Genomic DNA, 23,012 nt, shown 5'->3' on the forward strand with positions numbered 1-23,012 from the left:
TGACTGTATTATGGGTTAATATGTTACACAGAAATAGATTACTAATAGTTGTCTTTATTGCACAAGAGCATTGTTGGTAACATTCCCTTTCTGACTTGAAATGTCAGTCATGCCTCAACAATATCAACAAAACTCTGCATATCCCTCCAGGGCAGAGTTTTGTGGCTGAAACTTCATGAATGCTTAAATATAGTTTCTGTTTTGCTGACTATCCTAGAGTCCTAGAAATTAAGCTTCAACAACCTGAACCTTCTGGAATTTCTCAAACAAGTCCAGAATGGCAGGATCACTCCTAAACCAGCCAGTTTGTGTATGTAGATACATTTATCTGCTTATGAAAAATGTTGTGGAGGTTTAAAACCAACCTTCTTTATATAGAAAAAAATCAGATGGTAGGACCAAGTATATATGACCTGTGTAGAATAAGCTAGAATCAGTTTAATATCTAATAATTCCAAAGAAAATGTCTCCACCTTGAGAAAGAGATAGATTAATCCAAATAATTAATTGGTGTCATGTTGAAAGAGAAGTAAATTTAATGGTGTTGTCCTGAATTCCATTGCTTTCCATCTCTGTGTGTGATGAGGTTGTTTTGCACGTGTAAACAGTCCAAGGCAACTTCCTGGGTGGATTTTGCTGGGTTTCTATCATTTGCAGGGTCCTACAGTTGAGAACATAAACTCTGATTGCATATATCTTTGGTTACTTAAAATTCTGCCCATTCACAAAGGTTTTTCTCAAGGTCAAGTCAACAGAAATATAAGAAAGAGGAATCATTGTGAAAAGTAGGTAGGATCTGAAGAACAATGATGCCAGAGCAAAGAGGGAGCCAGGCAGTAAATAGTCATTTGGTCTGCAGATGGATACAGCTGAAGACAAACCTATGTCTTTGTTCAATTCTACGCTCGGGCAAGTAAGTCTCATATTAGATAATAATTCAGAAAATGTTTGGGTGATGGGCAAAAAATAGAACACATGGAGGAGCAATCAACAAAGAAGATGGTATTTATCTCTATAGGAGCTTCTGGATGATTAGATGTTTGTTTACAACTAGCCTTTAGAAAGTATGAGGCTAAGTGAGGGTTGTCTTCTTGACCAGTCCTCTTTGGACACTCTCCTCCAGTGTTCTATGTTTTGGATCCTGACCTTCTAGCCTATTATCATGCTATTTCCAGGCTTACTTTGATCACCATTCCATCCTTTCTATTAAATTTTCTTTCCTCTTATCTCCTTCATTTCAGTTTGGTTCTCTGTGAATCCAAATGGTCCAGTAGCACTTCCAGCAAATATTTCTAGGTATTAAGAGAATCCTTTTAGAGATAAAGTCTTAGTCCTTCTCATCTAATCCAATTGTGATTTCTTAATAATGTGTTATATGTATGGAAGAAATCGCTGGAGTTCATCAGTTTTCATGTTCTCCTCTTTTTACTGGGGACAGAGCAGGATCACATTCTCCAAACTCCCTTGCAGTCAGTTGAGGCCATAGGACTATGAGCTGGCCAGTGGATGTGGTCAAAAGTGATACACATTACTTTCATGACTGGCCCATAACCATCCCTCTCTTTACCTCATAATTCTTAATCCTCTCTCTTTTTCCTGTTTTTGTGGATGAATGGAAAGCATTGTGAGGCTCTGGAGAGAAGTGGAGCCAAAGATGGAAGAAACAGAAGCCTGTTTCTCTAAATGAATGTGTGGCACAACTCTTACTGTAGACCAGCATTGGCCTGTGACATGAGAATTAAATAAACTTTTACTGTGGTTAACTACTTCTGTTTTGAACTTTTCTGTCATGGTGTTTAGGTTCTGATTAATACCTGAGTGACAGCTTTTATGGCTTGAGCTTTATCATAATGGGAGATATTGTACAGTAAAGTCAATAGATCCCAGCAAAATACCAAATGGAGTTATAGATTAACCTTCTCCTAGCACCATTCTCATTCCATTCATTTCATAGAGACTAGCAAATTCTCAGATTCACTGATTAAAGCCTCATGCTTTCTATTATCCTGTCTTTACCTTCTAATGGATTGAATGGGAAGTGTAAGGAAGTTGTGAGGTCTCTGTGTGAAGAAACAATGAGGACCACAAAAGAGAAATGTTAATCATGTGATGTGATGTGATGAAGGTGGTAGCTAATGCTATGGGAGTAATAATATAGTAATATATAAGTTTATCATATCAACATGATTTACACCTTAAACTTACATGATGTTACATGTCAATTATATCTCAACAAACCTGGAAAAAAAACTCCCAAGAAACAAAAAAACAGAAACAATGAGACATTTGGGCCTATCCAGTCTGTGATTGGGATAATTCTGCTCTCTAATGGGGAGTCAGTTGCTTCCCATGGGAGTGCTTAGCATCTGTGTTTGCTTAAGCCTTTCATGAATCCAGGTGAGCTGTCCAAAGCCTCTACTCATCAGTGTTAATTTTTCCTGAATACTCCCAATTACAGCATTACCTCCTTCTGCCAGGAGGAAACCATGGCCTTGGAGTGATTTGGGGATCCTCTGTCCCTAGTAGAAATCACAGATTTGCATTGCTCAGGAGACCACAGACGGAGTTTTTCCTTCCAAACGTCAAATACTGGTATTGACTCCAGGAGTGTACTACTTCGTGGCTAAAACGAGCTCACTGTTGCATGAACGTGGCACACTCTTACATCAGTCTTTCCCTCCACAAATACTGACTTCTTTGCCTAGACTGTCCCTTTCTATCTTTTTCCCCTTGAAAAGGTCTCCTCACTGTCGAATGTCCTTTGAAGCTCTCAAGTAAAGTGCCTACAATATTTCCACTGCACTTTGTCCATATCCTCTTATAGCATCTTGGAGTGTGCCTGTAGGACAGTGACTATCTTTAATCTTTCTGCAGCAGTCTGAATCCCACCTCTGCCAAGCACATAATACATACTCTGTAAATATATGTGGAATGAATAATTGAAAGCGAGTAGTGGAAGACATAATGGGTCTCACCTTAAAGCGGTATCACCCATGGGTCCCCAGTACGTACTATAGGACCAGCCTCTTTTAGGACCCCATGGTATCCATAGATGCCCCTTTCTTCTTGGCATTAAGGTGATCTCTGGACATTTTGAGGAAGTGAAATTTAATATCTATCTTTAAATTTCAGTGTTAGCACATCCTCATAGAATTTAAATCTTTTCTGAATGCCATAGTCGTTTCTTTAGTTTCCTCATGGCTGATTTCATTTCCTGATTTCTCAGGGTGTAGATCATAGGATTGAGCAAAGGAGAGATGACAGTGAAGGTGACAGAAATGGCAGTATCTGTGGGGAGGGCAGTGAAGGGCCGGGCATAGACATAGATGCAGGGCACAAAGTGCAGGGTCACCACAGTGATGTGTGAGGTGCAGGTGGAGATGGCTTTCCTCCTGCCCTCTCCAGTATGAGATCTCAGCATCCTCAGGATGACTGTGTAGGATATGAGGAGAAAGAAGAATATAAACCAACTGACCAATCCATTATTAGAGATCATCAGGAGCTCCAGAGTGAAGGTGTCAGTGCAGGCGAGTTTGAGCACCTGGGGGACATCACAGTAGAAAGTGGCAAGAACATTGGGTCCACAGAAGGGGAGGGGCAGCAATAGGGAAATTTGCACGATGGAGTGGACAAAGCCCCCCACCCAGGAGGCCACAACCAGGCTAGTGCATCGTCCCCTGTTCATGATGGTCATATAATGGAGGGGTTTTGAGATGGCTATGTAGCGATCAAATGCCATCACAGAGAGAGAAAAAACATCCGCACCTCCCAGAAGGTGGAAGAAGAACATTTGAGTGACACAGCCACTGAAGGAGATGGTTTTTCTCTCTGACAGAAGATCAGCTAGGACCTTAGGCGCTGTGATGGAGGAAAAGCAGATGTCAAGAACAGATAGATTGCGGAGCAGGAAGTACATGGGAGTGTGAAGGTGAGCTTCGCAGGTAACTGTAACCATGATGAGGAGGTTTCCCATCAGAGTTGTCATGTACACCAAAAACAGGAAGACAAATAAGACCCAGCTCAGTTCTCGAGACTGGGTAATTCCCAGGAAAATAAATTCTTTCACTGTGGTATAATTTCCCTGCTCCATTGGGTCCCAGATCCTTTTTGAAGTATATCTCTGGAAGAAATAAAAGTGCAGTTAAAGAAAGTTTTATGAAATCTACTGTTGTCTTTCTGTCACTTGTGTCTGATGCTTTCCTGGGGAGGAAGTTCATCTTTTATGTATGTGGCCGTGCCTGCAATTCTGTGCCACTAGTGGAAGAGGACCCAGGTTTTTGACTCAGTCATCCAAACAGGTAGGTTCTATCACTGTGGCCACTGAAACACAGGTGACAGATCCGTGAACCTATTCAATTGTACTTTTAATACAAAATATGACAGTTATTAAAAAATAAGCATGAATTTGATATGAAGAATGTTTCTTCACAAAAGACACCATTATGCGAATTAACAGACAACCTGCAAATGGGAGGATATTTACAATATGTATACTAAGAAAAGCTTCAGGTCCAAAATATGTAAAGAATATTTTACAAATCAGTAAAGAAAGATAGATGTTGAAAGAGAAAACGGCAAAGACACTAACCAAAACTTTACCAAGGAGGATATTCAAATTGCAATTCAACTTCATGAATTATCAGGGAAATGTAAATTGAAATTACAGCAAGGAACTACTACCTACGTACCAAAATGGCTAAACTGAAAAAGATGAAAAATATCCCGTGATGGTGAAGACGTGGAACAACTGGAACCTCTCATAGCCTGCTGGTGGGTGTGCAAATCGGGAGAATCACTTTGCTGTCTGATTATATCTGCTAACGCCATGATCTATATCCATATCCATATCTATACCTATATCTATGTATATCTATCTAATCACCTATCTTAGAATGGATACATATATATAGTTCATTCAGTTGTACGTATTGATTTTTCTGAGGATACATCTCCGTCCTCAGAATAATCTATTTCACTCCTAGGAAGTATGTACATATGTGCATATGTCATCTCCACCAAGACGTATCCTAGAATATTCATAGCAGCACTGTTTGTAATTGCCTCAAACTGGAAATGACACAAATGCCCATCAACAGTAGAAAAGATAAATAAATTGTTAAATTCATACAATACCATAGAGCCATGGGAATGATCAATGTACGGTACGTGAAACAACATAAATGTCTCATAAGCACAATGTAGAGTCTAAGCCAGGCACAACAAAGTGTGCACCCACTTATTTTGTTCACATAAAGAACAAAAAGTATACCAAACTAAAGGAAATATGAGGGAGGATTTTGAACTACTGAGAATGTTCTGTTTCTTAATCTAGGTGCTTGTTACAAAAATTTATTGCTTGTGTGAAAATTCATTGAGCTGTACACTAATGTGCATTTTTCTGTATGTTTGTATATTATCCTTCAGCAGAAAGTTAAAAATAATGAACCTGGTGATTATAACATTTTAATCTCATGTCTACAGAATGACTTTCATCCAAGTGAGGTTTAATTGACGACCCACTGCATAATGGTTACTTTTACAGTTATATACTTACAGCCTTTACCAGCTACAACTTGAGTTACCTTTTTATCTTTTTCTCACCTACAGACTTTAGGTCCTCCCGAATTCTTGTGTTAGGCAGGTTGCCCTTCTGTCCACATGTAGTGCCTTCTCAGATTCTGATTTTTGTTTCTCTATGTTTTCTTTACTTTGTTCTTTAAACCTCAGAAAAAAATCCTTAAAAGACCATGTTTCCCCAAGCAGCACTCTCATTTTTGCTGACCTGGAAGAATAAGATAAGAGCCTCCTTTCGGATTCCATGGTCATCAGTTCGGATTCATCTCAGTCTCCTCATCTTTGGTGTTTATGTCAATGGCACAGAGTGATACGAACACATGTTCAGAATAACGATTGTGGGAAATTTCAGGTCTCTAGCATCTCAGATGTAAGAATTCCCTACACTATACTTACCATGGCTAGAAGGTGGAGAAATCACCCCTAAAACACTGTTCAGTTAATCTAGAGTGTGGAAACAGATTTCAATGAATGACAGCAGCCCACTCTAGAATCTTTCTTTTGGATATTGGACTGATAAGTCAATGGTTTTCAAATCTTCTGCTGAGGAAACCACTGCAACAAGCCTCATACATTACGTTGTCACTTGTGCTCTCCTTTCCTCCTTTCTTTTCCTCACCTGTTTCTCTTTCCTTCTTTGCTTCCTTCTTCTAGATATTTCTGTGACCGTATGAGGGTTCAGCAGAGCAACAGAATCAATAGGACATATATAGATATACAAGGTAAAATTATAATGAAGAGTTGGCTCACGTGATTATGGAAGCTGAGAAGTCCCAAGATCTGCTGTCTGCAAGTTGGAGACCCCGGAAGGCTGATGGTATAATTCAGTGCTAGTTTGATGACCTGAGAAGTAGGGAAGGCAATGTGTAAATCGCAGTCCGAGGGAAGGAGAAAATGAGATGAGATGTCCCAGCTCATGCTGTGAGGCAGGGAAAATGGGGCACATTTCTCCTTCCTCCACCTTTTGTTCTACTCAGACCCTCAGTGAATTGGATGATGTGTACCTTAATTGAGAAGGCAATTAGTCTGCTTTACTGAGTCCATCTATTCAACTGCTAATCTCATCTGGAAACACTCTCACAGACACACCCAGAAATAATGTTTAATCTGGGCGCCATGTCGCCTGTCAAGTTGACACAAAATTAACCATCATAATGACATTGAGATGGTCTTTTTGAGTGAAAGGCGACTCAAACATAGATCTTTTCGTCAGGAGGTTTACAGTTAAGACAATAAGAGTGTTGCAGGTGGTGGAGTCGGCAGAAAGAAAAGGGAGGAGGTACAAAATCATGAGGATGTATATGAAAATAGCCCCATTTGGGCATACGATGTTTTTAAACTCCATCCAGGAGGTGTGCTGAACAGTATCATATCCCACACTTGCATTTTGGATACACACGTGTGGATCCTCTGGAACAGTCAGGCAATTTGGATTTTACCACCTTCCTAGTTGGTGTGGCCTTGGGCAAATCACTCCATAATTGTACCAAACTCATGAGAAATACATGGGAGTTTCACAGGGAATGGCTTAGAGTCAGTTCTCAGCCTGCATCACTATAATTTATCTACCACACAAAAATAATGAGACCTACCTCATACACAAGGTGCTTCTAAGGAGTAGATGAGATTGTATGTCTGTTTAGGAAACTGAAAGCAGCTGAGGAATCTGATTTTGCCAGTCTCATCAGCTCCAGGTGAGTGCTTCTTTCCTTATACATGCCAGGTTCATCTGTGGGGTTGTCTGGGACTGGTTCATCTTGCTATTGATTGTGTCGTTCAAAGCCCTCTTCTCAACACTTGAGGTAAGTGGCAAATACTCTCTCTCCTCTAGGGACTTTTTTCTTTTTCACTTATGAATTTGAGCTAAGACGTGTTCAAAAAATCAGAGTATTGTATCATACACCTCCTTAGAAACATAAATAAATTTGTGTATGCAGTTTAGATATAGTTATTTATATTACAATCCTTTATGGAAAGAAAATAGATTATAATCCTCATTTACAAATCCAATCATCTTGATATCAGGCCCCAGGGGGGTCCATGCTACTTCCAAGGTCTCAACATTATGGAAATGTTGGCAAAATAATGGAGGTTTGCTTTGCTGAAGTTTGTTTTTAGAAAACTTTTGTGGAGTGATTCTTGTACTGACTGCTTCATTTTATCTCTCCAAAACCTATAATATCCATGTGAAGTTGACATTACTGTCCTGATTTTATAGATGAGAAACTGAGACACAGAAAGATTAAGTAAGTTGCTCAAGGTCTCCCAGCTGGTAAAGCCAGGTCTCATTTTGTCTTATTCCAAAGACTTATGCTCTTAACTACTGCAACTATAGTTCTTCCCAGTGTTTATCAGCCCTTCCCAGAAAATGGTACAAAGAAAAAGGCTCAGAAAAATCTTTTTCAAATCAAGTTAGTCTGTGGGTGTAAGGAGCCTGCAGGTGGTGAGTGAGAGCTGTGACTGAGACTGCCTTAGTATGAGATGATGTCAGAAGTGACTCTGAAAAAAAAAAAGCAGAGTTTGAAGAAAGCAAATTTTATAGTCATTGTGGGTACCTCAACCAACTGCCTGGATCAGCTTCATAGTGCTTCAGTGGCAGGGGAAGTGAGTTCTGAGTAGCATCTCCTCAAACATAAACTCTCAAAAGTAATGGATCTGGTCTGTTCCTATGGATGCTGTCTTTTGCAAAGAGTGGGAAGGATACTTTGAAAGTATAGGATTACGCACATTGTAGTGAAACTCATGCATATAAGAGGGGGAAGGGGGCAAATGGATAAAGAAATATAATTTTATGTGTTGCAAGGTCAAAATAAGGATCACAGGAGTTCTTAAAAATCACACCAAAGAGGACCATCCTTTGGAAACAAGCTTATCAAGCATCTCGTAAGAACCTGCAAACTGAATGTTATCCCTATACTCCAGCTTCCCACTGAGGAAATGCTGCTCCTTTTTCTCTTTCCTAACATTGAAAAGCCTCTACTCTTGAATGAATCTCTAAAAATTTTAGGAACATTATTCATATTCAGTTGCACATGAGGACACAGATAAGCTAGCCATTCAAAGACCTTGCTTAAAGCCCCAAACTTCTACTTCCAGACAAGAAGCAAAGCTGGCTAGGAAGCATATAATGAATTTAGGAAGGCTTTTAGAGTGCTGTTTTTCAAGGCAATCACCCTCCTGAGAGCTGGGGATGTGAACACCTTCTCAATTGCCTTCAAATAATTTTCAACCTCAACATCATGCCAAGTAAAATACATCCCATCCCCCCGCGTCAACTGACCTTCTAATATTTTTCAAGCCACACTTCCCCACTTCCTAGTCATGAAAAACTAACCTTTTTCTTTGCTTCATTAAGAGTTTTGGTTTCAAAAGGAACATTCCACACAATGGCAGCATTTTTGACAAATAAGCCCTAACAGCTTATCAGTTTTAGAAGTTCACACACCCCAACACTAACTGACATCAGTCTTCAAGTGGGAAATTGATCCTCTTATAATGCTCCAACTGCATCTTATAAGATGTAGGCTCTGGCGAAATTCATTGTTTAATGGAAAGCCTAGCTCAAGGCTAGTGATTTTTTTTTATCTTCTTCCTTCATATGGGAAATGGCAACCTCAGGGAATCATATCATTCGACAATTCCACTTTGCCTTACCGTGACTCAGCTACGTCTATTAGTCTGTCAGCCACAAGCCTATTAAAGTAATCAGTAAAGGGAATATAGTTGCATATGGATGTGGAAGCTGAGTGACCAATTCAATGGAGTTCCTGTAGGAGTCATTAAAATGTCATCAAGCCCTCCTCCTCTCTCTCCCTCATCTCCATGTTCCATCTCACATGTACATGCAGAGGCACTAGTGCACTTTCAGTACACATATCTTTCTCTAGACAGTGCATCATCCCTCTTGGTTCAAGAAGAAAGCATTTTAAACTACACCAAGGGCTGTGCTGTCTTCCTTCTAACCAAAATTGCTTTGCTTTAATTGGCTGAGATGTAAAGCTTAATTAAAAGAGTAGTAATGGAAAAATCAAATCTTTGTGGCTACTGTCAGGGCAGCTGTCAGAGATTGATTGATGTGGATTTATATGTCCAATTTTGTTGAATGCAATGTGTTCATTGATACTACACAATTATCTTAATCTACATCTCTAAGACCCACAGCTCCCTTAGAATCTAGGAAGGTAGCCTAGTGACAGCTGTTGATATTCATCAGGTTAATTACTTCAGAATTATTTTATGTTATTGGGTTCACAGGTACCAAGAGATGTTGATCATTGAAATATTTGATTCAGGGAGCAATGTAAGAAAGGGTATTTTGAAAGCTATGTGTGTGTCCAGAGCAGCCAGTCGACTTTTCCATGGGTCTTAGCAGCAGAGCTTAAAAATAATAAAGGCTGATTTAGTTGGGAAAAATGCAGCCCACCTTTAGATTTTACACCATCCAGATCAATGATAGATGTTTTTGTAATCAGATGTAATTCTTTCCCCTTCCCCTGGATTATTGAATCAGATTGTGTTGTGTGTTTAAACGTGGCTTGAGGAAGTCTCAGGGACAGTGATGTGGCAAGGGTTCTTTGGTTCTTGGTCTCTTGGGGTTATGCTTCTGAGATACAGTTAGTGATTCAGACCCCATAGATCTTTGGTGCCATCCAATTCTGACATAGTGATAAAAATCTGATTTGAGTAAGTCACGAGACATAGGAAGGAGAGAAAAGGACACGTTGGCATGAAATAGACTATAAAGTAGTTTGTGGTATGCATTTTTCATAGGCAATTTCATATAGGAAAGCTTAGAGACTCGCGACCAGTGCTGCCTGAGCAAAGGAAGCAGGACCTTGTGAACAGTGACTCGACAAATGTGAATTATTCTTAGAATTTTCATTTTAGGGGAAGCAGGTTAATATTGTAAAAATTTAGTATTGATAGACCAGGTGACAAGCAATTGCAGTGAATTGAACCAGTTTGGCAATGAATGCTTATGGTGCCATTCCAGACCCAAAGTGGGACATAAGTAAAGTTTGTCCTCAACGCTCAGTATCCTTTGGCTAACTCTGCTTGGGCTCTTCTCTGTCCTGGGTGCTCTGACATCTTGTTCTGATCCCTTATCTCTACTCTAAAAGCCAAGGGTTTATATTTGACCCATTACCTTCTTTTACTATGAAACTCTCCTATGCTTTATCTCAACAGTTTCTGGATGACTCTTTAAGTTGTAACAATAAGAAGCAAAGCTATTGTCACATTTTAATGACCAAAAGCTGGAAATTTTAAGATGAAAGATGCTTTGAATTCAACGTACATTCCCATGTTTTCTACCCCATCAGTTTTTTCCCAATAATGAGGAGTATGGGTCCTGTAGGAGAAGAGTGTAACAGGTCGATGGGGATTAGGGTTAGGGTTGGGTCAGAATGTGCGTAATGCACAGCCATTTGGATGATATTAATAATGACATTAGCCTTTCACTGAGCATTTACTACCTGCCAGGCATTGTATGTTTCACATATACCATCTCATTTTAACCCTGACAACAACTCCATGACATGTAAATAAGTACCTTATTATAGATGACCTATGACTTCTGAAGACATAAAATAACCTGCTCAAGATTAGGCAACTGGGGGATGGCAGAGATAGGATTTGGACCCAAGGCTGTATGACTCTGAGGTTAGAGCATTCAGCTATAATGGTTTACTTTTACCATGATTTCCCAGACAAAAACACTAGCCTATACTTCTTCTTCACAAACACCAATAGATTGAAAAACAGACTGTTTAGAGTTTTATCTTCTTTAATCCTTCCTCTCTCTCTTGGGCAGTGAGAAGTGGGAAGAGTGTAAATTCTCAATGGAGAAGCCAATCTGAGATTGGTCCTGGTAAGGCTGGACTAGAAGATCAGTTTTGGAATAATGAGAATGGCTTGCTCTTTGTGTAGGATCTCTGAGGTTCTGCCTTTGTCTAAACCTACCACAAGAATGTGAATCTGGTACATGTAGTTCTGCATGACATAAATCCCTGTAGGCCATTATTGGAAATCTTTCAAGCCTTCTTCATTCCTGATAGGAATCCAGGAGGACAACCATTGTGTGCCTTTGAGGTTCTCAAGAGGTCACAAGCCCATGTAGAGTTCAACTAAGCAGAAAAAATGTCTTAATCTGTGATGGGCCATATGTCCCCATATATGTGTGCTTCAGATGCACTGATCATGAAATCTTTCTAGAACAGGATCACAGTTTGGCATAGACAGGTCCAGTAATGTAATAAATTACATCCACATAGTTTAAGAGCAATCAATTGGGTATCTGAAGACTTATCTCTGTAATTAAGTGGATGTGGGATCTTGAGCAAATCACTCTAACTCTAGGCTTCTGTTTGCTTACCTCTTGAAAAGGAGATGGATTCAATCATTCTCTTCACTTGCCATATAGTTGTCCTGATTGACACATTGTTACTTTGATATTTGAATGGAAATACATCAATGAGCTCAATCCTATAACACTAGTTACTTCATGCTTACCAGAAGCTTGGGTTACCAGCAACCTATTAACTTTACTAGGAAAATAAATTGTTACCTAGTAAATGTATATTAGTTTATTGACAACATATTTGAGTATGTAAATAGAACTTGTGGGAAAAATAATGTATTTAGTCCTTGGTGATGAAGAGGTTGGAAACTCTTACTCTATTCCACCACAGAAGGCATGAGTCTTCTCTTCAGTCTCTTCATGGCTGACTTCATTTCTTGGTTCCTCAGAGTGTAGATCAAGGGGTTCATCAGAGGGGAGATGACAGTGAAGGTGACAGAGATGGCTTTATCTGTGGGGAGGGCAGTGAAGGGCCGGGCGTAGACATAGATACAGGGCACAAAGTGCAGGGTCACCACAGTGATGTGTGAGGTGCAGGTGGAGATGGCTTTCCTCCTGCCCTCCCCTGCCTGAGACCTCAGCATCATTAGGATGACTGTGTAGGACACAAGCAGGAAGATAAACCAAAGGGTAGTGACTAAGCCATTGTTGGAAATCATCAGGAGCTCAAGTGCAGAGGTGTCTACAGGCGAGTTTGAGGACATGGGGGACATCACAGTAGAAGCTGTCAAGAACATTGGGTCCACAGAAAGGGAGGGGCAGCAATAGGGAAATTTGCACGATGGAGTGGACAAAGCCCCCCACCCAGGAAGCCAAAATGAGGGCAGTGCATCGCCCCCTACTCATGATGGTGACATAATGCAGGGGCTTGGAGATGGCTATGTAGCGATCAAATGCCATCACAGAGAGAGAGAAAATATCCGCTCCACCAAGCAGGTGGAAGAAAAATATTTGCATCATGCAGCTAGTATAGGATATGGTCTTTATCTTTGACAGAAGGTCTACCAGGACCTTTGGAGCGGTGATGGAGGAGAAGCAGATGTCAAGGATGGCTAGATTGCGGAGCAGGAAGTACATGGGGGTGTGAAGGCGAGACTCACAGGTCACAGTGACCATGATGAGGAGGTTTCCCAGAAGAGTTGTCATGTACACAAAACACAGGAAAATAAATAAGACCAAACTCAGATCTTGGGACTGAGTAAGTCCTAGAAATATAAATTCTTTTACCCTGGTGCCATTTCCCAACTCCACTGAATCATATTTTTTCTTCTTCGCATTGCTTGGAAAAAATTAAAAGTGTTATTTCAGAAAGTGTTTACTTTCCATTAATAGATTCATGTTTACAGAGTCAGGTATTAGGTCAGAAAACTAGTGAGGTGTTATCAGTATATGAAGAGCCTTTCCAAGGTTATTGCTAACATGTCCTACATGACATCTCATTACACAAGCATGCATTTAGTTATTGTTTTCTTCTGTAATTTATAAGTATTTCAGAAAATGCATAAAAATAGTGATCTCAGAATATAAGTTCCAAGTATCCAAGATAAACAAGTGAATGTTAAATATTCAGAAATGGAGTATTTTGGCACAAGGGATACAAAAATGGATGCAGTTTGGTGTGTGGATAAGACAATGCCTATTAGGTACGACTGGAGTCCTTTGAGGATCCACACGAGTATGGGTTTTTTCCAGACTGGGTGCTCCGTTTAAATACTTTAAGAACTCCTATCTGCAACATGGTTGTCCTTCAACTGAATTTCACAGAAGCACTCCTCCTTTTTTTGAATCACAAGTTTAATGGTGTGAAAAATTAGAAAATTTTAAAGCTGTAAAATTCTTCTCTATTGTTCTTATCTTCCTTAAATGGATTTCTTTGTTTCTGTCTTTACTTTAAACTACTTTAGGTACCAAAAGCCCTGGAGTTGAATAACTCCTCAGCTATGAAATAAAAGTGGTAACGCAGAGCTTCTCTTATGTTCACTGGTCAAATTTATTTCCTAAATGCTATTTTTTTATTGCGCTGTCATTGACATAAAATAGAATCATATGTTTGAAGCGTACACCTTGATAAATTTTGACATAAGCGTATACCCACGAAATCATCACTGTGTTGAAGATAGTTAATATATTTATCAATGCAAAAATGTCTTTGTGGCCATTTATAATATGTCCCTTCTGCCCTTCCTTCTTCAGGTAACCATTGATCTGTGCTCTGTCGCTATCTATTAGTTTGTGTTTTCTAGAACATTCTATAAATGGAATCCTACAATGTGTACTCTCTTTTTGTTTGGCTTCTTTCACTTACAAAATACATCCATGTTTTTGCATGTGCCAATATTTTTTTCCTTTTTATAGTATGCATGTGCCACATTTTGTTTTTCAGTTTGCTTGTTGATGAATCTTTGGATTGTTTCTAGTTTTTGGCTATTACACATAAAGCTTTTATGAATGTTCGTGTATAGGTCTTTGTGTGGACATATGTTCCCATTTCTCTTAGGTACGTACCTAAGAATAGGATGGTTGTAACTCTTAAAATTCAATAGGAAAACAAACCACTTAATTAAAAAACAGAGGGCAAATGCTTTGAACAGGCACTTCAACAAGAAGATATAGGGATGGCCGATAAGCACATGAAAACATGCTCAACATCATTCATCACTGGGGAAATGTAAATGAAAGCCATAGTGAGATAACAGTACACATCTACTAAAATGGCTAAAATAAAGAAGGTGGATATATGAAGAGTTGACAAAAATGTAGAGGAATTGTAACTCTGGTGGGAATGCACAATGATGCAACCACTTTTGAAAACAGTTTATCATTTTCCTAAAATGTTAAGTGTGTGCTTACAATATAATCATTTTGCTTTTGAATTCCTTTCTTATTTTTTGTGAATCCTTGAAAGGGACTTAATTTCTTTCTTTACAGTTTATCTCTTTTTTATTACCATAATCAGAAAGAAAAGAAAGGTGAAAGTCACTTCTTTCACTTTTTGGGTGGGTTTTCCAGTACAAATGAAGAAATTTATTTTCACCTAGCTCACTTTCTGTTCAAGTTGTCTTTCTTCTGTGTGTAATTTTGTTTAAAGTCTACTTAATATGGGAGACTAAACAAGCCACCAAGAGTAATCAGAGCATGCAGGCAGATACCTGGCAGCCTCTGGCATCACATAGCCTGTTCAAATCCCAGCTTGGTACTTACTGGTTACGGTATAAGAGAAGTTACTTTACCCCTTTGGCCTCAGCTTCCGCATCAGTATTTGGAAACAATAGCATCTTCCTTGTGTGATTTTTGTGAGGATTAAATGAATTAATCTATGCAAAAGCATCAATACTTAGAGCATTGCCTAAGCAATAAGTGTGCTTATGTGTGTGTTACCTTAAAGTAAAACTCCAGGTTAGTAACTGTCACAGGCACACAGCTCCTTTAAATGTACTGACAATCTTTTAGAGGAGCTGTACATTTTCTAGAATATGTTTTCTAAAACAGCTTCATCAAAACATACTTTTTTGGGGGAAAATAGGGGGTATTTTTCTTTTACTGTCAATGAGAGTGGCCCAGAGGGTGGTTACAGTGTATGGTAGCAAGGAAAGTGCTTGCTTGGTTTGGTTTCTTATCTGACATCATCTTAGCAGACCAGAGAAATCTGGTGCAGGTCTCTGCAGTGAGAGCTATCTGTGCTCAAGTCCTGGCTTTGTCACTGTGTCATTTGGGTAAGTGAGAGACCTCATGGAGTCTCCACTTCTTCATCTGTGGAATGGGGATTATAGTAATATCCACCTCACAGGGAAGTTATGGGGATTAGGTGAATTAACATATGCAGAGTCTCAGCACACATGGCTGCTTATCTGTTGTGATGTGTATTATGCTGGGTAACCTTAACCCAGGAGGCTTATCAGGAAATAGAGTGTGTTGAACTAATTAGTAGCTGAGCTATCAATTCTGACTAGTTAAAGTGGGGAAATGATCACCAGAAAACACCAACTCAATCTAGTTACTAGAGATAATGAGGAGGTCCTACCTAGTTATGAAAACACTCCACAGGGACCTCCACGTAAACCATAGACAATGGTCTACACAGAAGGGTAGAAGGTACAGTACTTCATACTCCAAGTCAGGCCTGTTTGTCAGAAAGGAATAGGTCCATGTTCACAAACTACCTTTCGTAATTCAGACAACATCTTCCACCTTCTGCTCCATTTTTCTGCTATTTTTACTCCATTTCATTATTTAACAAATATTGATAAAAAATTGGCAGAGGTCTAGGTTATTTGAGAGAAATGAATATAATCCCAAACCAGTGGAGAAACAACTGAAATATAATAGTGATACGGGTGTGATGGGGACCGTCATAAGACAGATGAGCTGTGTGTGAGAAAAGGGTGATTTCTCACCAAGAGGCTCAGAGGAAGCTGCATGGAGGAGGTGACATTTATGTTTGGGGCACATGGGAGTGGAGAGAACGGGAGACCTGGCTTTAGGGGACCCCTTGAATATATAACAGTTGCTGATGAGTGGGAGGTTTGGCTGGAAAGAAAAGGATGCAAATATGTAGGCATGGAAAGAAAATCATTGTTGTAAAATTTTAGTTCTTGATAAATCTAAGGACAGGCATGTAGGTGTTCATTGTCCTATTCTTTCAACTTTTTTTGAAATATTTTATTTTCTTTCTAGTTTTAAATTTAGCATTTCAGTTTGAGGAGATCCATCTACATGAAATAAGCATGAGAAAAATCTCTTGTTTGTGCAATTCAAGGGATCCCAGGAAAAAAGAGTTTCCTCCTCCCTACTTCCAAACTGAACTCATTTCTATGACTCTCCTTTCACAATATCTTCTTTGTTCATATTTCTTAGCTGCGCTGTCTGCCACTGATAGTTCACCCTGGAATGCAGCATCTTGGGTATATATTGCATTATTTTTAGTCAAAGTGTATTTATTAATCTTAACGATTCCATCTAGATTTCAGTTTTTCTCACTCCTCTTCTCATGCTTATTCATTGACGCTCAGACACCATAGTCATTCACACTCATGTAGAGTTATGTTTCTTACCTAAAATTTCCAATCTCCTTCTCCAACATCTTAAACAATGTTCACACGAACCTTGGGAATCATTTGGCTTCAGAAAATTCTGTTAAATACTCCTCTGAAAGCCAGTGATTTCAGTGGCTTTCTTTATGCGGAAAAGGGCAGACTCAGGGAATAATATTTCCTTGGCTCTTCCACACTGATTCACAGTGTTCCATCATATGTACCAATTTGTCAATCCCAGAACTAGTGTGAGAATTATCAGAGGGCATATAATTGGATGTGGTTGTGGAAAAATTCTACTGATGGCGAGGTGGTTTCAGTGGGAGTAATCAAGATGTGACTCAGGCACATGTCCTTAGGAACACACTTTTTGTGTAGGATCTAAAAGTTTTTAGCAGTGACAAAGATTCTCCCCTTGACCAAACTCTACTCAGGCTCCCCTGAACTTCTCAACTAGGCCTCCACTTTGGGACCTCCATGCTTGTCTCTGCATTGTCAAATTTTAACAGGAATTCTGCTAATTCAGTTTAGCCAAAATCCCCCACCCTCCATTTTGATCACCATCAGTGTGTAATCAGGTTCCTCACCATCCACCATGCCCCAAGTGATATTTGATCACCCTGGCCTGCCTTCAGCAAGAATCCTGTTAGGTCAGTTTACCCAGAATTCCACCTTACCTCTGATGTTTCCCCTAGTAGTTTTTCTGTTGGGACATAAATGCCTATTCTTAGGGATTCTGCACAACTTCCTTAGGCAGTTTCACCCATGTAGGGTAATTCCTGAAGTGTGACACACAAGTATTGGAAGGAGCCATTGGACCTGAAAGGATTATGTAGATGAGAGTGAAGGAGATCTCAATGGGCAGATGAAGAAAGTGGGTGATGGAGTTCTCAGAGGACATACACATCACCAGGAAATCCACACTGGATCCATCAGCAACTCCTACTTGCTCGACTTTCAGAGTTCTTCACCATTCTCACCACCTCCACTGTTACTACCCTAAGTTGTGTCTTCATTATTTCTTTCCTGGGACTTTTGCAGTAGCTTCTTAATTGGTCTCCCTGTTTTTGTCCTTGCCCCACCTCAGTCTATTCATAACAGTAAGCACTGCATTTCTGCTAAAACATTCATCACTATTCTGCTCTTCAAAGCCCTTCAAAATGCATCGCATCTTATTTAGGTGAAAGTCAAAATCCTCACAATGTCTAAAAGGTCCTAAGGACCTGATCCCGTGGCCTCATTATCTCTCTGACTGCAATTATTACCTGTCTCCTCCTTGCTTCCTCTCATCTTCTTATGAAGGCCTGGGCACATCCCCACCTGAGGACCTTTGCATGTCTGATTTTTGAACTGACATTTGTACTGTGACATGAACATTTGTCTAATTTCAAAAATTTTAAGATCTAGGATCTACCTGCAGAAATGAAGGGCAAAAAAGAAAAACTCCCAAATGCAGTAAATAGCAGAACAAGAAAACAAATAAAAACCAAGTTCATGTATTGAATAATGTTTTTCCGTTCATGCCAACCTTTTTGAATGTATATGCGTAGTCTGAAGCAGCTTCATAGGTTTCTGTCATTTTTAGGGAGTCATGTTAACAGAAAATAATAACAAATCCATTGTTTTCTTACTCCTATTCTCCAATGATTTGAGAAACAGAAAGGAGTGAGAGGTGATATTCATTCACTGAGTTCTTTAACTCAACCATTTTTTGGACAGTTTTCTACGTTCTACTTGCTGTGCTAGGTGCTGGGGATACAATAAATAAATCATAGCCCTACTGGGGGAATAGGAGGAAGGAGGACAGGGAATTGGAAACAAGGTCCTGAGTGTGGTGCTTGAGCTGAGCCCTGGTCACTGAGGCAATGTCATGGAAGTGTGGTCAGTAGGCGTGGGGTTCAGAGGAAGGTCAGGGTAAGGACCTACATGAGGTCATAGAACCCATAGTTACTGGGGTCCACATTCTAACTCAAGCTGTGCTGGCTTCCAAAGCACTTGCACTCAACCACTGGAGTGTGGGCTTCAGACGGAAAAATCTTCAGGTAGTAGTTATTTAATTTACTCATATCAGAAAGTCAGAGGAGGAACTTAATTTGAGTGTGCTTACTTCATTAAAATGTGATTACTTCATGAAAGACCTTAGCAATCCAATGCCCAAGCTGCATTATGTTTCTCAGCTCCCTTCCTGGTAGCAAGAATATAGTGGGAATGTCTGAGTATATATATATTTGCTTTTTCTTATTGTTGATTTTATTTATACAATTGGAGATTTCCATGTTGTTGTAAGTAATAACCAAGAGAGGTCCCACCTTAATCCATTTTCCCCCAATGATCATTTCACAATCTATATGTATATCAAAACATCAAGTTGTACATCTGAAATAAACAACATTTGTATTTCTCAATTATATGCAATAGAGCTGAATGAAACCCCCACAACAATTCCAATGTGATAAAATTTCTGAGTGCATACATATTCTCTTTTCTTTATTTCTTCCAAGGCTCTATTGCATAAGCATTATGCAACTCTTCAGCTAACAGTTTGATTTCTCTGCTTCCTTTTGCAACATGAAACGTATCTTTTTACATTATTATTGCATGCCAAACAGAATCTTTGAAAGTCGTGTGCATCTCAGTAGAAATATCAAAATTATTTAGAAATCCTTTAGTCAATGCGGTTTATTTGATGGACATTTTCAAAGGTGGTGAGAAGGAGTGAGTGACCAGTCTATATCCTCTCAGAAGGCACACATCTTCTTCTCAGTTTCCTGATGGCTGACTTCATCTCCTGGTTCCTCAGAGTGTAGATCAAGGGGTTCAGCAGAGGGGAGATGACAGTGAAGGTGACGGAGATGGCCTTATCCGTGGGGAGGGCATTGAAGGGCCGGGCATAGACATAGATACAGGGCACAAAGTGCAAGGTCACCACAGTGATGTGTGAGGTGCAGGTGGAGATGGCTTTCCTCCTGCCCTCCCCTGCCTGAGACCTCAGCGTCATTAGGATGACTGTGTAGGACACATTCAGGAAGATAAACCACAGTGTGGTGAGCAGCCCACTATTGGAAATCATCAGTAGCTCAAGCACAAAAATGTCAGTATGAGCGAGTTTGAGGACCTGGGGGACATCACAGTAGAAAGTATCAAGAACATTGGGTCCACAGAAGGGGAGGGGCAGCAACAGGGAAATCTGCACGATGGAGTGGACAAAGCCCCCCAGCCAGCAGGCTACAATGAGGGCAGTGCATCGCCCTCTGCTCATGATGGTCACGTAGTGCAGGGGCTTGGAGATGGCCACATAGCGATCAAATGCCATCACCGACAAAGAACATACATCCACCCCTCCAATGAGGTGGAAGAAAAACATCTGGGTGAAGCAGCCATTGAAGGAGATGGTCTTTCTCTCTGACAGAAGGTCCACCAGAACCTTGGGAGCTGTGATGGAGGAAAAGCAGATGTCGGCAACAGACAAATTCTGGAGCAAAAAATACATGGGGGTGTGAAGGCGAGATTCACAGGTCACCGTGACCGTGATGAGGAGGTTTCCCAGCAGAGTTGTCACATACACCCAAAGCGGGAAAAGGAATAAGACCCAGTTCAGTTCTTGATTCTGGGTTAGGTCAAGGAAAATAAATTCTTTGACCCTGGTGCAGTTTTTCAGCTCCATTGAGTCACCTTCTTTCTCTCACTTTGTTTTCAAGCTACTCCATATGAAAATGTTTGGCTATTTAATTTGTTTTCTTTCTAAGCACTAAGAACGCAATTCAGATTGTTCCTCCTGTGGTTGCAGTGTTTACAATTTGTTGAGTTGTCCCAATTTTTGAGATTGCCTTCAGTTTCACGATCAAACCAAATTATCACATGCAAAGTTATTCAATAATTCTTTCCCTATAAATCTACTTTTGAAAATAATATCATTTATGTTCAGTAGTTAAAATTCCATAGCATATTTTATTTTATTGATTTATTATAGTTTTTAAATTTTATCATTATTTTTTATTCCACACAAATTTATTGAATGTCTGGAATTGTCTGAAGCATTATATACAAAGATAAGGAAGACATGGCTCCAGCCATTGAGGACTTATTGTTCACAAATTCAGTATTCATATTAGCAAATATTCTGGTGACTTCAAGAGGTCTTGCTTTTCTGAATAAAAGGATGTCATTCAGTTTCTTATTGCAATGTTTCTCTGGCATGAGTCATTTTCCTTGCTGTGGGCAGTTTTACATTGAATTTCTTAAAATTGCAGATTGTTCCACGTAGATAGCTCATTATTGCGATTTCTTTATACTAATCAGATTGTTTGATTAACAATTATTTTAAGATAATTAAAATTTATGACTGGGAAACACATTGAAACAATATGTAAATCCTAATCTCAAAGAATATCTTTACTTTCTTTTATTGAGATAAAAACACTTAAACATGAGACCTACCTTCTTAACAAGATTTTAAGTGCATGAAACTGTATAGCTACAATATTGTACAGCAATTCTCTACAGCTTATTCATCTTCCATAATGTGATGTGATCCTTACTTGAGTGTCAGGGAGAGAATAAAGACAGTGACCTACTTTTTAGAGGTGGTTCATACTATATCAACCACACTCTCCTCTGTGTCTTTCCATTTGTGGATCTAAGCTAAGAGAGTGGAGGGATCCCACAGCAGTGAGAGATGATGGTATCATTAGAATAATGCCTTTGTTTTTTGGTGAGGATGATTGACCCTGAGCTAACATCTGTTGCCAAGTGGAGCACGCGAACTTAACCACTGTGCAACAAGGCTGGCCTCAATAACGCCTACTTTTAATAAGCTGTTATCGATCATTCTTAGGAAATTTTACAATTATTATTTGTTCCACCTTGTTCTTAGAAAGCGAACGCTTCTTGCAATTTCAAATGTATTTGGATAAGTTGGACCACATTCTCAAAGTGTTTGCAGGCTAACACAAGTGGATGATTTGTATAAATTGATGGACATATTGCAAGATAAACTGTGAAATGTGTCATGAGAGAAGTAGAGGTAGATTTGGGTGGGATAGGAGATATCATGATTTCCAGCAGTAAAAACGGGTACTATTTTTTTGAGAATTTAGTATGAGTGAAGACTCAAGAAAAGTTGACTTATTCAATTTCCCCACCATACTTTAGTAAGTATTAATGTTATGGTTGTGTTCTTATGGAATATATAATGAATCTATATTTTGTTGAAAGGAAGGAAGTGATGGAAGTAGGAAGGAATAAACTATTTTTACTCCCTTCAATCTTATATGTATAGGATCTAATTTTGTATAACAGGAATATTTGATAGAGTCTGTCTGAAGATAAGAATTTGGCTGAAAGGGGCTTTGGAAACCCAATTTACATTGACTTTGTTCTGAGGTGGACTCACCAACAAGCAGCTCAAAGGATCACAGCAAATGAATGATGCCTTCTCTCACACTGAATGGACCACATTTCTGAATCCCTCTTCACACATCACCTCTCTTCCAATAGTTAACACCCACCTTTGTTGTTCCTGTCACTGAGAAGATCATTTTGGCTTTGAAGCATTTAATATAGCTGGAAAATATCAAAGTCAAACTATTTGTACATAATCAATCATGACAACTCAATTTCACTATCCATAACCTTTATATTAGCTAAAAGCTTAATGTCTTTACCTCACACCTTTGACCAAAACACCAACTACAAATAGTAAGTTATTAGATACAGAGCAGAACAGAACACTGGTGACTTTAATTCTTGAAAGTTTTGTTTGTGAAAGCAGAGCCTCTTGGAAGACTAAATATCTTAGTGTCTTTACTCCCCTTTCAGGAGAGAAAGGGCAGATTCAAAGAAATCACAGTTTCAAGAATTTCCACTGTATCCCTGTCTTATGTACAAATCCCTCAGTTTGAGGCTTAATATAAAACTTACAAAGGGAGTGTTATTGGACGAGAAAGTGGAAGTTGGTGCCTGATTCTGCTGCTGGTGATGAGGTTTCAGTGGGAGTTATTAAGAAGCTACTGAGACATGTTCATGTGTAAACACACATACACACACACAGA

At 39.4% G+C, this 23,012-nt stretch overlaps 2 protein-coding genes across 2 annotated transcripts; both read right to left on the minus strand.

Moving 5' to 3' along the window:
- Nucleotides 1–3,154: 3,154 nt before the first annotated feature.
- Nucleotides 3,155–4,090, minus strand: LOC138916843 (olfactory receptor 4D9-like). Its single transcript, XM_070230448.1, has one exon. It carries the CDS (start codon nt 4,088–4,090, stop codon nt 3,155–3,157), a length of 936 nt encoding a protein of 311 aa, XP_070086549.1.
- Nucleotides 4,091–12,244: 8,154 nt separating this feature from the next.
- OR4D9I (olfactory receptor family 4 subfamily D member 9I) lies at nt 12,245–20,626 on the minus strand. Its single transcript, NM_001391693.1, is given in 2 exon segments — nt 12,245–12,261; nt 19,699–20,626. Coding segments are annotated over 2 exon segments (945 nt in total).
- Between the last annotated feature and the right edge of the window lie 2,386 nt (nt 20,627–23,012).

Source organism: Equus caballus, chromosome 12 (genome assembly GCF_041296265.1).
Source record: "Equus caballus isolate H_3958 breed thoroughbred chromosome 12, TB-T2T, whole genome shotgun sequence".
In the NCBI taxonomy this organism is placed as follows: domain Eukaryota; kingdom Metazoa; phylum Chordata; class Mammalia; order Perissodactyla; family Equidae; genus Equus; species Equus caballus.